This window comes from Numida meleagris, chromosome 1, assembly GCF_002078875.1.
Source record: "Numida meleagris isolate 19003 breed g44 Domestic line chromosome 1, NumMel1.0, whole genome shotgun sequence".
Classification (NCBI taxonomy): Eukaryota; Metazoa; Chordata; class Aves; order Galliformes; family Numididae; genus Numida; species Numida meleagris.
The window spans coordinates 15,988,611-16,012,304 of NC_034409.1; the positions used below are offsets into that span (position 1 = coordinate 15,988,611).

At 39.4% G+C, this 23,694-nt stretch overlaps 1 protein-coding gene across 2 annotated transcripts in view; it reads right to left on the reverse strand.

Moving 5' to 3' along the window:
- CERK (ceramide kinase) overlaps nucleotides 1–23,469 on the reverse strand; it is a 43,695-nt gene extending 20,226 nt beyond the window's left edge. Inside the window, exons 1-6 of one of the 2 annotated variants that reach the window (XM_021384660.1) lie at nucleotides 23,198–23,469; nucleotides 13,655–13,768; nucleotides 12,478–12,600; nucleotides 10,501–10,626; nucleotides 10,013–10,076; nucleotides 4,846–4,991 (exon numbers count right to left, since the gene is read on the reverse strand). In XM_021384660.1, the coding sequence (XP_021240335.1) occupies nucleotides 4,846–4,991; nucleotides 10,013–10,076; nucleotides 10,501–10,626; nucleotides 12,478–12,600; nucleotides 13,655–13,768; nucleotides 23,198–23,336 (712 nt within the window). In that variant the 5' untranslated portion in view covers nucleotides 23,337–23,469. The remainder of the gene's footprint in view (nucleotides 1–4,845; nucleotides 4,992–10,012; nucleotides 10,077–10,500; nucleotides 10,627–12,477; nucleotides 12,601–13,654; nucleotides 13,769–23,197) is intronic. The other variant, XM_021384659.1, reaches the window with a different exon arrangement.

Here is a 23,694-nt window from a genome sequence, read left to right on the forward strand (position 1 = left end):
ACCCTGTTGGGGCTATGACTATTCATTTTCACACTTACATTGACAGAAAACTAAACAAATCCCAAAGAAGTGGAAGACTGCGACTATAGTACTAAACTAAGCAGATGACAGAAGCAACAGTCAGATGTTGACCCTAGGTAAGTAATGAATTTAATAACAAAATAGAAACACTCAATGCTTGTGAACATTGCGTCATGCAAGATGCCCATGACAATCTGGTCATGAGGCAGGCACACAGTATTTGCAGGATTCTCAAAGAGAAAGTAGCACCGTAATAGGACTTTGCACTGCAAATAAGTAGAATAACAGTTTTAGTGTGGTTCCTGTAAATTTTTACTATTTTTGCAAGTAATTTTTTTTTTAAGTCACCCTAATGATAAAATATTTAGTGAATCACTTTAATGGCAGAGCAACTGTGCATTCCTGGTTGAGTGGCTTGATGTTTTTAAACACCTAGAAGGCGACTTTTCTGGGAAGTGATTTTCAAATGACAAGGACCTGACACGTCCAGAAGTAAGCAGACAAAGTTACTGTTGCTGGGAAACATGAATGGTCTGGGCGTCCAGAAACCAAGAAATTGGTTTCACATCTTCAGAATGACAGGCTGGCTTAAACAGAAACACCTCCAGGGGACTTGGGGCATTTTTTGTCTTGTTTTATTTTATTTTTGGTAGATAATCACTTAAGCAGGAGTTCAGTACCACAGTACAACAAAAATAATAATAATGGCAAATTTAAAAGATGAAATTAATCTCGTCTGACTTGTCCTCATAGCAGTCCCAACATGTTCAGTGTAGTATTTAGCTCTGTCATTTCTGCAAGTATAACTGATTTAGAATTATAAAGGTGCAACACAAAACGCTGGACTTCAGCTTCCAAATTGAATGTATTCAACCTTGAAATGAGATGCTAACTAAACTGCAAAGATCATTAAATATTACAAATGTTATAACAGGGAAGACTGTGGATACACTGCAATCTTTAAAAAAATGTTTACAGCCTAGAGGGCAGTAGTACAGGGATCCAGTTACACTCCCTCCATGATTTCACTTCTATCTCCTTTTGAAACTTGCGAATGATCCCCCATTTTTCATCCAAGAAACCTTTTTAGTAGTTTTGAGCATTACTTTCCACAGTTACACATCAATATGCTGATTACATTCATTCCATATGCTTCAATCCTAGACATTAGGTCATATCCTTGACTGAAGCAAAAGCAAGAAGAAACGGGATATGCTAGAAGTCTCAATTATGACAGCAATTAACACTTTGTTTCTGCATGTTATGCAATCCTCCCTAGCACTTGAAGGATTTTTCCTCTGTTCCCAGTGTAGACTGTCAGCTTCTGGAAGGAGTAAAACCGCATTAATATTATGCCATAGCACAGTGTGCAGCGAGATTTTTTTTACCTGCTGAGATCACAAAGGCATTTAATCTGATCACTTCTCTTTTACTAGAGAAGCTTCCAACAGCAGCCGATAGCTTTGTCTCCTTCTTCTATGCCAGGTTTAGTTAAAAAAAAAAATTACTTTGGCTTACTCTATTTTACTCTAACAGTAAAATATGTGGACGAAATCTCAATGTCACATTTAAAAACTTAAAACCAGGGAGAACCTTTTATATTTATGTAGGCATACTACCACTCTGGATACAGTGAAAAACCACAGCTGAATTTGCTTTAAGGCTAGCTGGCACTAGCAGGAAATAGGAACCAAAGAGAAGTTTCTGTAGGTGCACTGTCTTTTAGTTACTGCGCTACAGTGCAGTCTGGTTGCTACAACTTCTAAGTACTTTCAACAGGAATTACAGTCAACTTACACTGGCAGATTTAAAGAATGGCTGCAGCTAATATAGAAATTTTGAAGTTAAAAAAGATATTTGAATAGAAGCCTTTATTCATGTAAATTAAAAAACAAGTTATTTCATAAAAATGTACAAGAAATCATAAGAACGGCTATATATTTTTTAACAGAAGATACATAAAGGAATCAGAATAGTCTATTGCCAGCTATCCTAAAAGGGCCAAGCAAAGGCTTTCTTCAGAACGCTAGAATCATGCCTTACAAGAATGATTAAATTTTAAGAAGACAATGGAGAATGGGATTCTGCCTAGGAAATAAAGCTAATTCCTCAAAAAAAGGTCATATAGATTTAATGCTAAAACACTTTAACATTTGTTTCATTTGTAGTTTCAAACCTTCATTCAATTAATTGACAATCTCTGAGCAAAGACCAAGTCCGCTGGATTGAGTGCTAGTTTCAATACAGACAGCCTTTACACAACAAAAGCACAGCAATGTGCCATGTTAATACAGCAAAACCACTGAGATGCTGTCACCTTACCCCGGGCTCCTATCAACACTGAATAAACTAAAGAGAATAAACTAGACTTTAGAACTTAATCGCTGGATAGCGCTCGTCTTCAATATCCACTGATGTGTTCTTAAGATCTTAAGAAAACGTTGGTTGTATGAACTGAAAAAGCATTATGGATGAAACTTTCCTCTATTCATAATTTGCGCTGCATTATTCCTTTTCACTTTTTCTTTTAGGATTGTTGGTTTAGCTAAAAAAACAACCAAACAAAAACCCCAAAGAAATACAACCATGTCTTTTTAAGGATTTCATTTATGCTGGAACAAACTCCTTGCACTACTTTATTTGGGAACCAAGGGATCTGCTGGAGTCAATACACGATCAGAGCTCCATCCCATCAAGTAAAGCACAGTACCTCCCAGCGGTCGCATAAGCAGCACAGAGGACAGCTTTAACTACAAGTTTCATCAGAGGCTGGAAAAAAAGATAAATCACACTGCCTTCCTCAGCACACCACAATGCACAGACTTGGCTATTTCATACACCATTTCAGGTCTCTGCGATAGTTACGTATGTTAAGAAAGGGTTCAGATTTGTTCAGTGTGTTTGATACTCAGACCAAAAGTCATATTCCTATAACAATTCTCTCGTATTTTCATTAATGAAGCATTTTAAGTATTGTATAAGACGCAAGGAGATCAAGGCGTGAATTATCTTCAGTGCTTCCAAAAAAACTAATTAACAGAATTTCAAGCTTCCTTATACACCACTATAAAGAATACTCAGAATAATGACTTGAAAATGTTTGAGCCTTTGCACTGATTACATGGTCGTACCTCATGTTAGTTCAGGAACACAGCATGTAGTATGCATTCAAACAGCTACAACAGACGAAAATATCCACAAAAACACTGAAGCACATCAGAGAAGAAAATAACTTGATACATGTTAGCAATACTAAAGCCTCAGTGAAGCTCATACTTTTTGGTTGCAGTTGGAAAAAAATGCATTAAGAAACTGTTGAAAAAGCAAGGTTAATCTTTCAATTTTACGATGCTTATAGCTCATTTCCTTTCCCTATGGGCAAAGAAATAGCTTTCAATAATGATGCTCTGTTTTTTCTGAAATGTCTACTTATTGTCATTACTATCACCAATAGCCAAATTTTTCTGAAACAAAATCATGTAAGCAAAAACTCTTTATCTAATAAACAAGCCTGAGTAAGGGAAATGAAGGGTGAAGGACTTCACATTCTACTGTTTTAATATACATCTGATTTTAATACAAAGCTTCAACAAATAAGATCAGAGTATGCTTAGATATGGTAAGTGCTACACAGAACTTTTAATGTGTTAGCTAACAACAGGAATGAAAAAATACAAAGGTATATTCACATTACAACCTGCAACCAATCCTTACTGTACTGCAAATGTAAGTTAATCTTCTTTCAAGCAACAATTCAGACATTTCGGTTTAAATGCATTCTTCACAAAGATACAAGGTGCATAAACGAGTCACCTAATGCCCGAGGATAGAAATATTCTATTTCACCTGATGTATTTTTATTGCTGATGTTAAATTTTCTCATAAAGTCCATGTTTTAGTTCTAGTCAGAGGCTTGTAGTATTTATTTCATATCTCAGTTCTTTAATTCAAATCTCAAGTGTCTGGCAAGGAAGAGAACAGCATACCAATAGCACTGAGAAGTGCACTTGTCTTTCCATACAGTCCTTGAAACTGCAGATGCCATTGAACAGTTGGAAGAATTAATATAATTTTGGACGGCACTGTCATGCAAGTGCCCTTTTCAAGGTATCCCACAAATTGGAGAAGTGAGATAACGTGTGGGCCACTCCATTTAACAGCAAGATTGATCCAAAGAGTTACTGTGATCGATGAAGAAGTAAGTTATCATCAAAGAAAAAAAGTGAATAATGAGAGTTTTCACAAATGCCTCTCAACAATAGTAGTCAGGATTGCCTGAAAATGTGGTTGAACTGTGAAGTTATAGCACCTCGCACCTCAAAAAAAGCAGCCAGGGCAGAAAATGCAACTCTGTCTGGAACCTGGGGACTGTTCCTCAGCTGCAGTTACTGAATGCTTTCTGTGATGACAACCGAGAGGGAAAAAAAAAAGGAAAAAACAAAACAGAATCAAACCGCTGTCAGAACACTGGGAGGTTCTCACTGCAATTCTAATTAACCTCGTGGAGCACACGGAACTGGAAAACTATTTTTTTTTCCTCCAGGTAAGTCTCTGTTCAATAGATTTCACTCATTAATGTGTTCAGATGAGCAAAAGCATTACTGTCAACATCTTACTTTGTATTAACATAAAATAAGACAAATTAAAAGAGAGCAAGAAAGGAACAATAAATTCTAGAACTACACATTTAAGACTTCATTTTGGTGTTTTTATGTAATACTACTGCTCGTTTCTCATGCTTAGGTCTAGTTTTGAGAAGTTATGAATCAGAAAAAAATTCAAGTAGAAATCAAAGAAGTAATCTGAAAGTTAACCCTTTCTTACCAGCCGGAATTATGCCAATCCTTATATTGCATTGGACTAACGGTGCTTTGGGATTATTTTGGTCTATGCCAGAGTCCTTCTGCATTCTTCCAATGAGACCATGCATCACTTCACTGAACATGCCGTCCCCACCAACACAAACAACACTGCCAGGAAACACAAATTAGAATGCACACTAACAGTCAATAAACAACACGGCAAATGTTCTACTTAGGGCATGCAACGCACATCAAAATAGTCGTCTTCTCCTCATCCACTTCTACAGACCATAATAGCCCACAGTCAACTTGGCATTAAACAAAAAGCAGAAAAAAAAATTCAAGCTACACAACTACAAATGCACCTAGACAGTTCTGTAATGTTTGAAAAATGTTGAAATGCAACCTAAAAAAACCTCTCTATTCTCTATTACTGTATGCAGACAGACAGATATCAGTGGAAAATAACCATACAAAGAAAACACTGAACAAGTACCTACAGCTTTCTAAGTAAGCAAACACGGCAATTAGATACCTTTACAAAAAGGGAAAGGTAAGTTAGTATTTGTAGCTTCAGGCAGAACTGATTTAACACTGCACATTTAATAGGGATATACATTACAAGAAGGTCAGAAACAGAAAAGCACATGCTTGCATGCTCTTTTGAACATGCTGCTAGCCCAAACAGACAGAAGTCATGTATATCTAAATAACCACTCATAACAAAGCAGGGTTCTAAATGTTACCAGAAGCAAAACTTTGGTTTGCAAAATTATTTCAGGTCAGAGTTGGTGCAGCAGCTATACAGATCCTCGATATGTTAAAGCTCAGCAGAGTCCACACCCAAGCAAATACTAGGAAGTAGAAAACTCTTTTACAGCAGCATATATTTCATGCACTATAATAAAACATCCACTCTGGTTAAAGAATGTTTATGATTTTGGAGTTCAAGAGAATGCAATTCAAATACACTTACAATGAAGATGTGACAAATTGAAACTTATGCATACATGATTTGGAACATTTACTGTTTTCTACAGCAATCATTTCCAATGCAAAAACTAACACTTACTCTTCCGCATAGTCAGCAATAGATATTGCAGAATGAGCACACATCCCACTGGACAAGTTAGTTGATTTAGTATTTAAGAACTGATGATTTAGATTTACTTATTACTGTATTTTCAGCATAAGGGAATCCTGAGAAACCAGTCATTTTTTATTCCATGAATGGAGAAGATAGTCTTATAAATACACTGTCCAACTCTAAGTCAAGACCTAAGAGACTGAGAGAAGGGAGAGAAGGGTTTTTGTTTCTCATTTTCATAACGAATTTATCTTTTCAAAGCTTAGCTACTTTACTTCTCAGCTTCAGAAACCTGTCTCATCTTTCTGAGCAGCCTCTAAGAGGAAGTAGGCAAGTTTCCATGCCAGTTTAAGGTCTATACTGTGCTAGTAGCATTCTTTAGGTAACAAATAGTATGTGTAAACACAGTGATGAGAGAATAATATGAACTTGTATTCCTACTGAGGGTAGATACTGAAAGTTGAAAAAAAATAAATCACATACACAAAATCAGCATGATGAAACTCACTGCAAACATCAGATCATCAACGTGTGAGACACATGTATGAAGGTACCTAATGGAGGACTACTGTAAGAGAGATCTTCCTAAAGTGCATCTTCCATTTCAAATTTATTTTTCTAATGGACTAGCATTTTACTTGTTAAAATGATATCAGTAAACTACAAGGGCTGATCTAAAATTAATGTTTCCTATTTTATTATGCTGGCCCATGACGTCAGAGGCAGATGTTGATGGTATGGCAGTAGGGTTTGAACCTTCCCCCCAGTCTTCCATTACATTTTGCTGCTGCGCTATGAATGGCAGCAGAGGAGCAGTCTCACAGAATGGTGTCTGACACAGAAGTGCGTATGAAGCAAAGGTGTGTCACTGAATTCCTCTATGTGGAAAAGATGACACCCACTGACATTCATCTACGCTTGCCGAAGATTTGTGGAGAACAAACAGTGGATGTTGGCACAGTGTCTGGAGTGATATGTTTCAGCACTGGCAACAGCAGTGAAAAACAAGCCACACAATGGACAGCCCTGCAGATTTTTATTTTTTTGCATGCAGGCATCACTGGTGAAAACATAGCTAACAATGGTGACTATGTTGAAAAATAGTGTTTCGTAGCTGATAATCTGCTTTATCAAATAGTGTTAGTGTGCTCTTTGTAGCTGCTGTAGTTTCCATGGAAATAAATAGGAGGCATTACTTTCAGAGTGACCTACGTAGATACACTAAAGGACCTGAGCAGCAAGTCCCACAAGACAAAGGAGTTTTAAACAATCTATGGTTCCTTCCGACCTCAACCTCTCTGTGAACTAATTCAAAATCTAGAAAAAAATGAAACAATTTTACATAGACTTGTTCCACTGTCATCCTTACCCATATCAGATCTACTCTAAACACAGTCATTATTTGCACAGTATTACAGCATGCTGTAATTGTTCCACATAACAACGTATAAGAACCTGCGCTGTGTTAATGCATGAATGAGTATGTCAAGTAACCATCTTCAGGGGAAGCTGCTCTACTACTGAACTATTAGAACAGTATGCTCACCAGAGGAAATTCATGTTAGGAGAAATGGGAAGAACAAATAGAAAACACATACAAAAGGTTTAAACAACATGCCTCAAGCACAGACATTCAGAAGTCTAGGAAGCAATTATCATTAGGAATCTCTATCTAGTTCCAAAAAATTCAAGCACATCTTTCCTAAATAGAGAATTTGGAAGAGATTAAATGAAGAATCTTATCACTCAGTGAAGGAAAAGTCACATAACATAAGTGATCTGTGAGGACAGGCGAACAACCATTGGATGTAGGAATCCTACACGGCTTTTCCTGTATGTGAGAAGAGTCAACTGAACTTGAAGAGAAACACACATATACATGATTCATTTTTTTTTTAAATTTTCCATGTAACCACATGATCTGCTGTTTAAAAAAGCATAAGTAAAATAATTACTTCCTAATGTTGCTGTTCACCACAGAAACACACCTGTACATGGTGATTAAAAGTCAGGCTTAGAGATACAGCTGGCATTTCCAAGCTAACTGCCATCCAGGCCTTGTCTGGGAATGGAAGAGTCAAGAGATTCTGACTACTCTGGCCAACTGTTTATCTCAGTCACGTTGAAGAAAGCAAAAGCAATCCCCTCCAAAACAAGATTTAAACTGAAACTATCAAAGAGAGATTCAGAAATCCTTGAAGAAAAAGTCTACGCTAGACATTGTTTGAATCTGTTAAAAAAATGTTTCAGGTACCACTACAATCAGTGACACCTGCTGTAAAAGCAAATTGCCAGCAGGAGATTATATCACATTTTAGAAGTTAACTTTGGAACAAGGAAGGCTCATTCTCCTTTTAATTTTGCTATATAGCAAATAGATGGTAGAACAACCTCTGTGTGGAACTAAACAACTCAATATCTGATTGCTAAGCTTCAGATTACTACCGTTATTCCTAAGCTTCTTAGAACATGCAACTACTACAGTTCAATCCAGATACAACACATGGTGAGATTCAGTAGTTTTCATTATGTGGGTTTTTTTTTTTTTTTTTAAACTTAGAGAGTTAACAATCTTTTTAGAGAGGCAAGGATTCTCTCTGCCTGTCTTCACACTTTGATATTACAGCATCACTTATAGTCCACCTCCCTTCCCTAAAAGTCACATTTGCTTAATGATTTATTTTTCTGTACCTCCTGAAAAATATTCACCCTTACTTTTCTGATGAAATGGTAAGTGGCCTTAATGAGAACAAAAACATGCACAGCTAGCAACGACACATATAATTTACATCAATATAAAGTGTTAGAACTTTCATGCTGAACTACTTCTCAATACTTGACTAGACTAAATCTATAAAGGTAAAGACTATAACACTGCAGTAGAGATGGAGTCCTCCCCTTTAAACGAACAAGTCTGGCTATAGGTTCTAGAATCTCATATGAGAGTAGCTTGTTTAGATAGCTGCTGACAAACCCTGCAGGCCATAACGATTACCATTTGGGGAATCTCTTCTTACAATAACCAATTCTAGACATTGACTTGCTTAATTTTCTACCCTATTCTGTATTGGAACTGCATCAACCTTCAGTACTATATACTTTATATACTTAAGCCAAACAAAAAGTTAAAAATTGTAACTATTTTTTTCTAAGTTACTCTCTTTTAATGTTTGCAAAATTAATGAAGTGTTAGCATGGCAAAAAGAACCTGCTCATTTTAAAGCAGTTCTAGGAACTTGTTTGAAGTCTAGGAATTCAATTTGTGAATTTAGTTTATAACTGTAACAATTTGTCAACATTATGCTCTTACTTGATTTACAGCCATGCATACAGATTTGCAAGAATACTCTGAAGAGATAAGACATTTTTTATTTTTCTAATTTACCAGCTTAAAAGCACCTGCCTCCAAGCACAGGAAGATATAACTTTAAAATACTGTAGTTATGAGAGCTTATTTACATAGGTTCTGCATATGTTTTCATTATTTTATCACTACATAACTCATTTCATATCACGAAACAGAACTGGAATAACTAGTTTATTTACTAAAATATTCTGCTTCTACAGCAGACATAACAACAGAATGCAATTTTACTGCTCAGCTAGGTCTTCTAAACCAGTAACTTCACAAACAGAACAAATACAGGTGAGAAATACAAAGCTAAATAATGTGACAGTTATTTGCACTTGGCAAAAGTGGTTTTACACATAGTCTAAATGCCACTAAAGCAATTTTTTGGACTCATGTATGTGCCAAGGTCATCTATACTATAAAACACTTCATGATACTTTCCAGGCTGTCAGAGAATGCCCAGTTCCTGGATCAGCAGAAGTAATCTTACACTGATCTGCACAATAATCTCATGCAAACATCATTATATTACACTTGAACATATTACGTGTTGAACATGTTTACTGAAACAGTTCAGTTTTCCTTTGATGCTCCTAAATGCACATCCTACTGTGGAAAAGAACACATCCCTGATCTTTGATCTGTTGCAAAAAATGTATCATCAATTAATGCTATTTTAAATTAGATATGAGAACAGATATTACAGAATATATCAGCTAATTAAAAAAAAAAGCAAATGAAGTGACTTACCCATCATATTTATTAATATTAACTTCAAATAAGTTGTCCTTAGCATGGTTAGCATGTTCAGTTACTATGAAGAAATGAAGAAATACACACTTAAAAATTAATGTTATAAAATATTGTTATAAAAAGGTATATGCATCTGTTAAAACTGTTATTAATTTATTAATAAGGATAATTATATTGCCAGTATGACCATAAAATCAACTTGCTCATAAGCTGTGCTTCAAATAATTTTATGCCAAAGAAAGAACTGAAAAACAGGGTAAATGTAAAAAATATTTCACTAAAAACTGTGCAAGTGAGCAATTGTTTTTAAACAGTAAAACTGAAAAAAAGAGGAAAAAAAGTATTTAATAAATGGAGAGATTCAGTGGCTCAGAAGTACCAAAACTCAAAAAAAAAAAACCAAAACAGTAAGAACTAAGCTACACAGAGATACTTTAAAGGGTCTATACAGTGTTTATTAAGATACAAAAACATTCATTACTCACTGACAACATCAGTAGAGATAGAAGCCAAACTGAAGAGTGGAGCGACTTTCTGTTCATAAATCCTCTTCCCTTGTCGTTTTCCTCCATATGGATTAATATACACAAGCAACTGCTTTGGTCTACACTCTGGTATAGAACACAATTATCTGTTAGAACATTTGCACTTCCTCAGACAATGTTCTATATTGTTATTTTAATAGAATAAACAGGTATTAGACCAATATACTTGCATAATAAATCCAGCAAAGTAAAGCTAGACTGTTTCTATGGTTTAAAGTTGCTAAAGGTTTAAAGTCACTAAAGGCCCAAAGCACTATTCTTTCTGAGAACCTGTTACCTTTCCTGAAATAGTTACCAACAGAAAAAACATTAGTACTCAGATGGAGATAACTGACCAGGCCGTATGTCTCACAGATTCAATTAGTGAGTGCACAAAACTCATTTCTTAAATGACTTTATTGAAAGACAGGTCCCCCGTGTAGCATATGCAAAAGAAAATCATTAGTAAGATGCATGCTTTCAATGCCTGTTCAAACAAGCATTTTTTGTTAAATATCTACTTTTAGTGTCTGAACCTTAAGTCCTTACCGGAGTCACATTTTAGGTGTACCTTTCTCTAGTCCCTTTCAAATGGAAGTCAGAACTCTGTTGTAGGTATCTTGACTCCACCCCTGCCTCCAGCCCACCTCCTGCTGCTCCTGCCTGGCCTCCCTGGACAGACAGCATCACTTTGTGTTGCCTAGGCTGTAGATGGGACCTGTTGCTATCCTCATCCTGCTCAGACACAGCTGAGGTTGTGCTACTGTTACCCTTGACTTGCCTTCTGTTGCAGAGTTGTTTTGTTCTTACTACTTCCTGACATGTATCAAGGTGCCTCTGACACAGATAACTCCCGCTAAACTACACTTAGCCTTCCAAAAGGTAAATTCCCTGGAGTTTCAGAAATTATTACTCAGAAGTCTTTCTACAAAAGGTATGTAGGTCATCCTGAAAATAATGACTCCTATTTATTTCCATGGAAACCAGAACAAATACAAAGAGCACAATAACACTATTTGATAGAGCAAATTCTCAGCTACAAAATGCTATTTTTCAACACAGTAACCACCATTAGCTGCGCGTTTTCATCAGTGACAAACAAGAGCCTGCATTTCACGCTCAAAAATCTGCATGCCCGTCTGGAATGCTGTCACCACTGCTGAAATGCACCACCCACCGCCCCACTGTGCTCACATCCACTTGTGGGTCTCCACAAACGTTCAGCAAGTGTAGATGAATGTCAGTGGGTGGGTTTTTTTTGCACAGAGGAATTCAATGATACACCTTTGCTTCATACACACTTCCACATCAGAAACCATTCTGTGAGACTGCCCCTCTGCTGCTGTCACATGGCAACAAAGCCAACAACATGTAACAGAAAGTTGGTGGGGAGATCCAACTTCTACTGCCATACCACCAGCATCTGCCTCTGACACTGTGGGCACACATAATAAAACAGGAGGCATCACTTTTGGAGCAGCCCTCGTACACTGTCAAAGACAGAGAGTGGATATGTGAAGCGGAAAAAGTCACCCGCAAGTTAACAATTACTACAATACTTGTCCTTGGATCTCCAGAGTACTTCAAATTTCCAATCTTAAACTTGTTCTTCCTCAAGAATAAAATCTTTTAAAATCTCTGCTACATTTCCAATGTGCCTCTATTTTGCAAAAAGAATTTACATCTAGGGAAAAGGTGCAAAATGCTTTTAGTCCTGACAGATGAGAGTAAAATACACATTTAGGACAGCTTAGGAAATACGCGTGATGCAAAGTAATGACAAGAGAAGTGAGACATTTCAGTTCCCACCACACTTACTCTTTGAGTAGAAGCTAGTCTCTAGAGTTCAAAAAGATATCAGAAATCTCAGAATAATCTTAATTGACACACATGCCCCTAAAATTGTGCTGCAAACATCAGTGCTTCAGTTGAACTTACTCTGCATTTCAAGTAATTCTTTCAGTGCCTGTATCCACTGGTTACACAAGTACTCATCAGCACACCAAAACGTCACATCTCTGCACCGCCAGCGGTGATTTCGGGCTTTTTTCACGTAATAAACTATTAAAAATAAATAAATAAATACATACATACATAAATAAGGGGAGACACAATGAGACTGTTCTGCGAAATGGCAAATCCATTTTGAACACATCTCTCAAACATCTGCCTTCTTAAAGAAGTGGTAATTAACCCCCAGTACACATTTCTGCAAATGAAAGGATTCAGAGCGTAAAAGGTAAAATTGAAAAAATAAGTGAAAACATCTGCTTCTAGGTCCTTACCTTGCCTCATAGCAGATACTAAAACACCAAATGCAACCCAATCTCCATAAATTGATACACAAGACATACACAAGTTCACAAAGCACAGATTTTTTTAAGCTATACTGAAGTCTGCATTTTCTACCCGATATAAATGGCCATAAGCTTATAAGGGTTTGGCATATACTTATATCAGCTCCCATGTAACCAACAGAACAGAGTGAATTTAATTTCATAAAGCTGAAGTTTGAGAAAAAATAGTTTAAAAATAGTAACAGAAAAAGGTTTAAATCTTCTTGTGCATTTTGAACTAGGTTGATGAGAAAGTAAGTGTTCTCACTTTTCCATCTACAGCATCACTGAACATTAATACAGAAGGACTGAAAGCAAAGAAAGCACTCTATAAGATAAACCTTTGCTTTGTGAGCAATCCCATTTGCCCTAGCTTTGCAGCACTGTTGCCCCCAAAACAATCTGAACATTTTCTTGGCACTTTAAAATCACAGTCAATAACACAAACAACACTTACAGGCACACATTCTGACAGTTAGGGATAATTAAAAAGAAAAAAAGACAAACTCCAAACGTTTAGGGGTCATTTTTCCAGCCTTCTGATTTTCTAGTAAAGCAGTATAAAGCAATTGTTCTACTGCAGATTCATCTAGCAGCAGAAATATAACACGTTAGCTAGCACTTCACTATGTAACCCAAATAGCATGAGTTCTTAAAAGAAGGGTTTAATTTTTCAAAATAGAAAATATAAACACATACTGAAAGACAGTTTATATACATCCTGTGGTATCTCTAACAAAATAACCAGTGTGTGCCTCCCGAGCCTCTATGTGCCTTACCTGTGAAAGCATGGGGCTTTGCCATTTTTTGCCATTTGCCAGTACTACGCTGCTTCTTGTTCAGTTCAGTTTCTTCTACAGCAATGATCTCAGAGGTTGGTACAAAACAGTTATCTGTATGAACACAAGGTTTTACACATCTACATCTTAAAACAGGCCCAGAATGATTATTCCTATACATGACATAGTCATACATTTAGAGCAACTCCTTCTTAAAGACAGTCAAGAGTGTAAGTAGAAATCTGCTGAATATTTCCAATTCCCTTTTGCATTTACTCAAAGCACACCATCCATAACCACCTATGAACTACCTCAATTAATGTTTAAAGTGTCTACAATTTCTGTGAAAGGTAGATATTCTGAGTATAAAAACATTTTTCGCATGAAGCCAAAATCCAGTAACTCTGCTTTCAGAGCAAGGAAACTGCCCCTTTGATGACCCCTAACCCAGATATTTGACAATGAATGGCACAAGCTATTTCAAAGAACATGCAACTAAATCTAGTGGCAAAGAGACTACAAAGGCTATCTGCCATTCTCAAGCAAGTAGATGGCTTATGAAAGAAGGGCATTCATATGAATTCTTACATCTTTAAATCCCATCAGACTTTAAAACTTTCAGATCTCCTAAGAAATATAACATTTAGAATTTGCTTATGTACTGTTAAATATATTTCCCTTTTATCAACTTTAATTCTGAAAAACAACGCTTTTAAAGATCTTTTTTTCCTCACATTATGAAAGAATTTCCTCCACCTACAACCTATTTTCCCTCTCTGATGGTCTCTCAATGCAATCCCAGTCTTCCTGAGTCCTGTCAAACAGAGGAGTTTGTCTCATTTTCATCACCACTTTCAAATTTCTCTGCTTTTATTTTAACTTAAAAAAACTGAAGTAGAACTGAAAATGCTGTGTATTTATGTACAAGCAAGCAGCATGAGTACACATGCATACAGAATTACAGAATCACCAAGGTTGGAAAAGACCTCCAAGATCATCCAGTCCAGCTGCTTACCTACCACCCGTAATTCCCACTAAACCATGTCCCTCAGTGCCACATCTAAACACTTCTTCAACTTCACCAGGGTTGGTGATTCCACCACCTCCCTGGGCAGCCCGCTCCTGTGCCTGACCACTCTTTTGGAGAAGTATTTCCTAATGTCCAACCTGAATCTCGTTGGCGCAACTTGAGGCCATTCCCTCTAGTCCTATCACTAGTTACATGGGAGAAGAGGCCGACCCGCACATCACCACAACCTCCTTTCAGGCAGCTGTAAAGAGCAATAAGGTCTTCTCTGAGCCTCCTCTTCTCCATTCTGAACCATCCCAGTTACCTCAGCCACTCCTCATAAGGCCTGTGCTCCAGACCCCTCACAGCTCCACTGCCCTTCTCTGGACACACTCCAGGGTCTCAGTGTCTTTTTTGCAGTGAGGGACCCGAAACTGAACACAGTACTCAAGCTGTGACCTCACCAGAGCTGAGTACAGAGGGATGACCACCTCCCTGCTCCTGCTGGCAACACTATTTCTGATACAAGCCAGGATGCCATTGGCCTTCTTGGCCACCTGGGCACCCTCTTGGCTCATGTTTTGCCATGTGTTGACCAACAGCCCCAGGTCCGTTTCCTCTACACAGTCTTCCAGACACTCTGCCCCAAGCCTGTAGCATTGCCTGGGGTTGTTTTGGCCAAAATGCAGGGCCCAGCACTTGGTCTTGTTGAACCTCATCCCACTGGCTTCAGCCCAGAGATCCAGCCTGCCCAGATCTCTCTGTAGGGCCTTCCTACCCCCAGGCAGATCAACACTTCCTGCCAGCTTGGTGTCATCAGCAACTCACATATAATATAGAGTTAGAATTATAATATTCTTTCTCATATAGAGACATAGCTGTAGATAATAAGAGATATTAGACAAAAACAAACAATAGTTTTGTTACTGTATTCTACTCTACATTTCCTATATTTCTTGCTAATTTGAACAAGTGCCATGTTGGTAGTAAGGAATGGAAAATTAAGAAACATTTTTCATGACCTCTTTGCAGTGGTGACTGCAACTCATTTGCTACTAATTCAGTTGGGTTTTTTTTCTTCTGTCAGCAGCTCCTCTCAGTTGTTGTATGCTGTCATATTCTACTGACAGCCAGAAATTATGCAAGTATGATATATTGGATACTTTTTAGCATTTGTGCTAGGAGTAGCAACAGAAGTTATTGTTCTATTAGACATTTTCTGTATTAAAAAAAAAAAAAGGAAAAAGTGAAAGCTTTCCAAACATACAAATAGCAAACAGATCAAAACCACTTCCAAATCAGTATTACTGGAAGCATTTATTTGGAGCATGTATTTTAGTATATAAAGCCTAACTTGTATTAACAACTTTGGACCCTGAAACCAGTTCTACTAAGCTCTCCTTACTCTTTAGGTATATTATCCCTCTGAGAATGACATGATTGTGGAAGTCCTGCTTTTCTAGCAAATCTCTTCACAGATGTGGCTAGAAAAAAACCCACTGAGAATAAGAACTTCAGTTAAATATGTGCACAAGAATTACGTATCCCTGAAAAACACATCACCGAACAAAAAAAAGAGGAACAAAACCAACAAAAACAAAACAACAAAAAACAAAACAAAAACCAGCCTGATCTCACCTTCCCTCTGTAAATCTGTGGGATCAGAGATAATCTTTCAGAAACTTCTCTTTTATAAACACCAGCAATGTCAATAATGTCCCTCAGTGCTATTTTAGCAGCTCTGCTGCTGACAGAATTCACCACTCTTATGGTATGGTCAAAAGCACACTCTCCCTAATACAGCAATTGTAGAGGGCCAGAAAGATGCAAAGCTCTCCTCTCAAATATAAACAGGTTATTCAGAAATTCCCTACTGCTTAAGAAAACTAAGCTTTTGTGTTTGAATAGAGCTAAGAATTTCTATCAGTCCAAATCACAGCATGGCTAAGGCTGGCAGGGCCCTCTGCATCCCTCTGCCCAACCCCTTTCCCAGCAGGGACACGCAGAGCAGGGTGCCCATGGCCACGGCTCCAGCTTCTGGAGATCTCCAAGGAAGAGATCTGCAGCCTCTGAGCAGCTGTGTCAGTGCTCAGCCACCTCCACTGTGCTGAAGTGCTGCCTCATGTTTAGATGGCACCTCCTGTGTTCCAGTTTTTGCCCATGGCCTCTTGTCCTGGCACCAGGCCTCTACCAAAAAAAGCCTGGCTCCATTTTCTTTGCACCCTCCCTTCAGGTATTTATAGACATTGATAAAATCCCTCTGAGACTCCTCTTCTCTAGGCTGACCAGGCCCAGCTCTCTCAGCCTCTCCTCAAAGGACAGGTTCCCTGGGTCCTGCATCATCTTAGTGGCCCTGTGTTGGATTCTTTCCAGTATGTCCATGTCTGTCTTGTACTGGACACAATGCTCCAAGTGTGGCCTCACCAATGATGAGCAGAGAGGAAGGATGACCTCCTCAATCTGCTACTGATACTTTGCCTAATGCAGCCAAGAACACCATTAGCCTCCTCAGCAGCAAGGGCACACTGCAGCCTTGTGTTCAACTTGGTGCCTACCAAGCGCTGAAAAAGAGAAATATGATTCTGTCACTACATAACTTAGTGTTAAAGAATCATAGAATAGCTTGGGTTGGAAGGGACCTTAAAGACCATGCAGTTCCAACTCCCCTTCCATGGGCAGGGCTGCCCCCCACCAGCTCAGTTTGCCCAGGGCCCCATCCAATCCGGCCTTGAGCACCTCTAGGGTTGGGGCACCCACAGCTTCTCTGGGCAGCTGTGCCAGGGCCTCACTGCCCTCTCAGAGAAAATGTTCCCCAACATCCAATCTCAATCTCCCCTCGTTTAGTTTGAAACTATTCCTACTTTTTTTATTCGCTATCTGCCTAAGCAAAATTCCATGTGAAATAACATGCTTTTTTCAACCTTTCTATCTAGATTCAAGAGACTGAATCTCAAGTTCAGAAAAGCTGAAGTACAGGTCAAATTTCTTAAGCTTAAACTCAAACAACTTCACGCATCTATGTTTTCATGTCTCACCTTGTTTAATGTCTAGCATACAAAACGCAATAATGACATGGAGTTGTCAAGCCAGAGCAGCTGAATGTAGAGACATGGAACAAAATAAAAATAAAGAAAATATTCCAATCAACAATCTTCCCAGTGCACTGGCTGTGCCACTCATCACTCACTCTGAGTCAGTGCAAACTGACAAATCACCAAAATGACACCTGTGTTAAATGTATACTACTTTTCCTCACTTTAAGCAAGTGGGAAGAAAAAAATCACATCACAAGGTGAACACACTGAGTTTGCTGTCTGAAAAAAGGAACTGAAGGTTGTGAAGTGCATTTTCTCTGTAAGAATGGATTTTTTAAGTGTATCATCTCTGTCTGCAACTCCCACAGAACAGTTCCAGAGCTTGCAAGCAAACTTGTTCAGAAACCAAGTCAAGATTTCTTCATTTATACCAACCATGTATTCAACAGGCCAAACCCTCTCCGAAATGTGCTAGCTCAGTGTGCCAGAAAGATATAAACAACCGTGATTACAACATTTAGTTTACTGTCAAGTAATCAGCTCAGCCCCGTGAGTACACCAGCATTCAGAATTAATTTACTAATGTGACTACTCTCCTGACTTAAAAATATTAATGACTAAAAACAAAACACATTTTTTCAGTCACTTTGAAAACTAGTTTACTGTTACAGACAGCACAAACAATAACTTTGGTGTTTTTTTTTTGGTCCTAAGTTTAAACTCTCCCATCACCTAGAGGCGAGAAGATAATAAGAAAGTTCTCCATCAGAAGGTATATTGCACTATATTGATCATACATTACAAAAAGTTGTGCTTAATAAAGACCAGGATAAGTGAAGACTCTACTTAAGGGTACAAAGCATAATTACAAAGAATTTACAAAAAAAAAGGAGCTGTGACTAGCATATTTCAGTACTAAAACGAGAAGCTACTTAACAAGTTGCATGTTTTTCCCTTAAGGAAAAAAGAAAAGGAAAAACAAAAAATAAGCAAACCATCAAAACAACAAGAACGCAACACGGTTTATGTAGAAAAACATGTACTGGTTAATTAAGTGTTCATCTGTGTTTGAATAATGCATGTTCCATTGAAAGCAGCAACTGCCAGGGCTGTTACTCCCCACATCCTACCAGCTCAATATAGACAGTGGAACATAAGCATGGTTCAGATTTCCTTACCAGCCCTCTGCCATTTGGGAACAAGTGAGGAAAGGCGACCTTGACATGGGACACATCAGCACACTGCAGGTGCTGGACAGACCTTGGTGCCAAGCAAGCCCACCTCTTTTGTCTCTGTACTGTGTTTATCAAACTGAGTGTTCTCTACAACCCACATCCTCAGAATGGCACTGGTCTTGTTAACAATGGCCCTGAGGTTTTCTCAAGGGGTTGTTTTGGCAGGAAAGCAGGAGAACACAGCCGAAGGAATAGAATTCTGAAGGAAGGAAAAAGAAGGGTGAGAGCACACAAGTGAAGGTACACAGTCCAGTGCCTACTTTGATCACAGCCCTCTTGCCTGTACTTTACAGTCACAACAACAACAAACAAAACAGAAAAGTGACAAAAGAATCTCATTCTGTGTTTGTAAACCCTTAGAACCAGGCATGATCCTGTCTTAGCCAAGACTTATAAATTCCTTTAATTATACACACACAATACATAAACTACAGAATTTTGCACACCAAATTTCATCACGTTACTTGAGGAAAAACAGAATGTGCCATCAGCATAAGGAAACAACAGAACAATAGAAAACAACTGATCAGCGCAGCTTTGCATAAGCTACTTATGATTTACAACTCAATCTCATGTACAAGTGTTTCAAGGTTGAAAAAGAACATTCTTCAGTGTTCTTGAAGAGATGTGTAGGAAAAAAGGTGTATAGCTAGAAGTGACTGGGAAGCATGTGAAGAAATTCAGATCAAGCTTTTCACTCTGAGTTCATACAAGTTCAACCAGAGAACAGGAAATAAGAACCTCAACACTGAAGAGAGCACTTGAAAACATGATACTTCTAAATAAGGGCCAAGAAGAGGAGGGAAAGTAAACAGTATGGAGGAGTTAAGGGTTTAAAAACATAACATGGCCCGAATAAGGATGTTACGTTTTTGCTATTACCTTCTCAATGACAGAATTAAAAGTAATATAGCTGAATTAACATTTATTTCTTCACAAGTGGCATTTTAACGTTTTTTTTTTCCAAAAAAATATTTTTATGTTGTGCAAAGAGGCAAAACCAGAAGATCTCCCCATATTTTACAAAATCACACTTTTCCTAAACACAACAGTCTCCGTTGCTTCCTATCTGATCCTGAATTTGGATGCAGAAAGGAAGAGGTAGATATTTCAGTACTTCTCCAGCACCTCTAACTATAGTTCTTGTTCCTCAGCTGTGAAAGTCTGAAAACTTTGACAAAATATGTACCAAACCACTTTAATTCACGCAACTAAGTGCAAGGCAGTAAATACTCAGAATATAGGCAGTTCTGATATTTATTAAGATTGTTTCACTGCAATGACTAGCTATCCAACAACAACAAAAATATAGAATGCTTCTACTGTATAATTAAGTCTCTATTTAGGCATACTGTACAACAGTCACGTAGTTAAATGCTAAACGCATGAAAGATACCAATCTTGGTCAAGCTACACCTCTGAAATTATACGCTTCTAACTAACCACCTTCCTTATTACAAAACTTATTTATATACCATCATGTACTTTGCTCATGTTTCCAATATAATTACAGAGAACACAATGAGCCATTCCAGGTCTTAAAAAAGCTGAAAAACAGAGAGACGGCAGTAATATAAAACTGTGACAGTACTGAAGCACAAGCTCAGGAAACACACAAATTAATCAGGGCGTTAAGAAGAGAAGTTACATCATTTACTGTATTTTCTCTACACATATTACAGCTGTGCTTCCAGAACACTTAAGCACTTCTATTTCTTCTCCCACTCCCCTTTTTCTCCTCTGATTCTACATATCTTTCAAAATCCTGTAAGCACAGGAGAGCAGCCACACTCAGTAACAGGCTTGCCACCTAAATAACCTCCAAATGAGTACTGCTTCAGAAATCACCTCAACAACGGCCTTGTTTATTATGTCCCACTCTGCCCCTTCCACTCCCAGGAGTCTGACATCCACCCTAGAAAGGGCTTCAGGACAGGCTCATATTTGCTTTCACCCACCAGAGTAATTCAAGAAAACTTGTTTATAAGCACTTGTAAACTTCAGAGATCTAATAATAGAGCTTTAAAGCTCCATGGCATTCTTTCACAGTCTAAAGCATGGGTGTCCAGTATTACGGCTTGCTTGGGCTGCATTGAGTAAAGAGAAATTATCTCAGGCTGCATATAAAAGATGTAATATAGTTAATGTATGTAACAAAACTATTTTTTTCTATTTTTTTATTAAAACATGTAAAAAAACTGAGCAACAAAACCATGCAACTAGTTGGTTGGGCATGTATGGTCTAAAGCAAGTTATCACAGAGTAGAATGGAACTGCCATTGAACTCGCTGTAGTCTGTCAGTCAAACAAATATTTCAGAAAGGGATTTTTAAGAAGGCTTTTTCAGAATTCAACAAAATTCTCTACAAAGCAGGGGCTACTTTACCTAGTGGGAGCAACAGTCCCCAAAAGGCTTTGAAACTTTGTATTTCACATTCAAAATTCAGATACATTCCTCCAGAATCATTTATATCATTTAGTTCAGTAGATTTAAAAAACTAATTTGTCTTCACAGCTTTAAGTTCATTTAGTTGTGCACCTAAAGTATCAAGCTACCGCTCTCAGCAATACTGCTGATAAAAAACTTAGACCATGTCAAACTGTATATGCACAATAGCAAGAGCACAATAACAAAGTATCGGTTTGATGTTATCATGGTAAAGAAAGGTATTCAAAACATGACCAAGTCGTGGTCATGTAAACTGCAACAAATTCACACAGTCCTCCCCTTTCCCTCTTCTTTCTTCAAAAATCATAAGTAATTAAGAAATTCTGAATTAAAAAAAAAAAAAACAAAAAGGAAAATAAACTTAAGTAAAGTACACTGTAAGGGAAGAACTATTTTACTACTCAGGTTTGGGAACTTGCCTGGGACTGGAGATATCTACACTCAGTCTTTCTACAGTAACCTTCTAGTCAACCCTTCTATCGTTCATTTAGTTCCTCTCTCTCTCTGTTTCAGTCCCTCCACCTCTAAAGTGAAGATGACAGCAGTTATCCACACAACGGTAGCTGCTGTGAAAGTAAGGAGGACGTTAACATTTTCAGATGTTCCTACATCGTCATAATAGGGACATACGAGTAACAGGAGTAAGAATCATATAAAAATCAAAAAGTCAAAGAATGTGATAAAATGCTACCTAAAAAGCGGCAAAAAGCTTGATGAATTGCTATTCCTACAGATACTTTCAGAAGTCATCCTACGATTCTGTCACACAAATTTGGCAGTGATCTCTCCCATCTGCACTTTTTAAAGTCAGCCCTATTCAAACCACACAAATGGGAAACTACAAACAACTTTGTTAGCACATTACAGACTATTGGAGTCTATACTAAATATTTTCAGAATGGGAACCCGCACAAGTTTAACTTTCTGTTTCACAGAAGCCCTTAGAAAGCAAACTACTTCAAGTATAACTACTTGGGAAAAACCAAAACAGAGACAATGCCTCAGCATGGAAGTGTTTTTTTAAGCTGTACCTAAGTCTGTAGATGAAAAGAGTCAATTTTAAAGTTCACAAAGTGCGTCATGTCCTACTATGATTAACGTAAATGCAACATTAAAAGCCACAGGCTGCCACGTATTAACAAGAAACAATAGGGTGAAATTAAACAAGCCGGCGGATTTCTCATCCAGCTGCAGGTTAGGTTCCTCCCTTTGTTATCAGAGCCACATTCCCAGATGCTTAACAGCACCCTCTGAAAGCAAGCAGCTCGCTGCGCTCACATCAGGTGCAGAGCTCCTCAGGGCAGCTCTCGGCTCCGTACCAAGGCAGGCAGCGGGCCGGCCCGGCGCAGCACTGCTGCCTGCAGGTGACAGCCCCGCCACTGCTCTGCCCCTGGGCGGCACGGCACGGCACGGCACGGCACGGCACGGCCCGGCCCGGCCCGGCCCTAAGGCTCCGCTGCCTGCCAGGTTCCAAAGGGCCCCGTTTCTTTAAACCGCCATCTGCCTTAGGCTGCTGGACTCTGAACCCCAGACGCTGCGGGTTACGCCGGCAGGCCCTTACGAGGAAAAGTCGCCCGACATGTGCGAGAAACACACAGCACAACAAAGCGCCCCGCGCGGGCAGGAAGCCGCGGAACCCGGCGGCGCTCAGGATCAGAGCAGCCCCGGGCCGCCCCGAGGCTGCTGCCCTCCCCCGCCCCACCGAGTAGAGGCCGGCCCGACACAGGCCGCCCGGCCCGGCAGGTGCTCCACGCCGCCCTCCTCCCCTCCGCGCGGCGCGGCCCAGGAGCGCTCCGCTCCCGCAGCTTCACTCACCGGCGCCGCGGCGCGGCGGGCGCGGGTCGCGCCAGGCCAGCAGCCCCCGCTCCTCGTCTAAGGTCACCTCCCAGCAGCGCTGCCCCAGCCCCAGCGAGGACGCGAGCCGGAGCCGCCGGCCGCCCGGGAGCTGCTCCATGGCCGCCGAGAGCCCGGGCCCGGCGCGTTCCGCTACCGCATGGCCTGCAGCGGGGCACCGCCGCGGGGCGACCCGGCAGCTAACGGCGCCCCTCGCCCGCCACTACCCGGCCTGGCCCCGAGGCGGGACGCGGCGTCAGCGCCTACGCCAGCGCCGCCGGGTCGGCCTCCGCCGCGCGGGGCGGGGCCTGTGGGCCGCGGGGTCGGGTCGGCTCCGTTCCGCCCGGCTGCAGTTCGGTCCCGCTCTGCTCGGCCCGCACGAGGCGGCGAGGCCTCACCACAAGAAAATGAGTTCAGACGCTGCCGAGCTCTCACTGCTGTAGTGCTTTTTGTGGGAGGATCAAACACCTCTCAAAGCG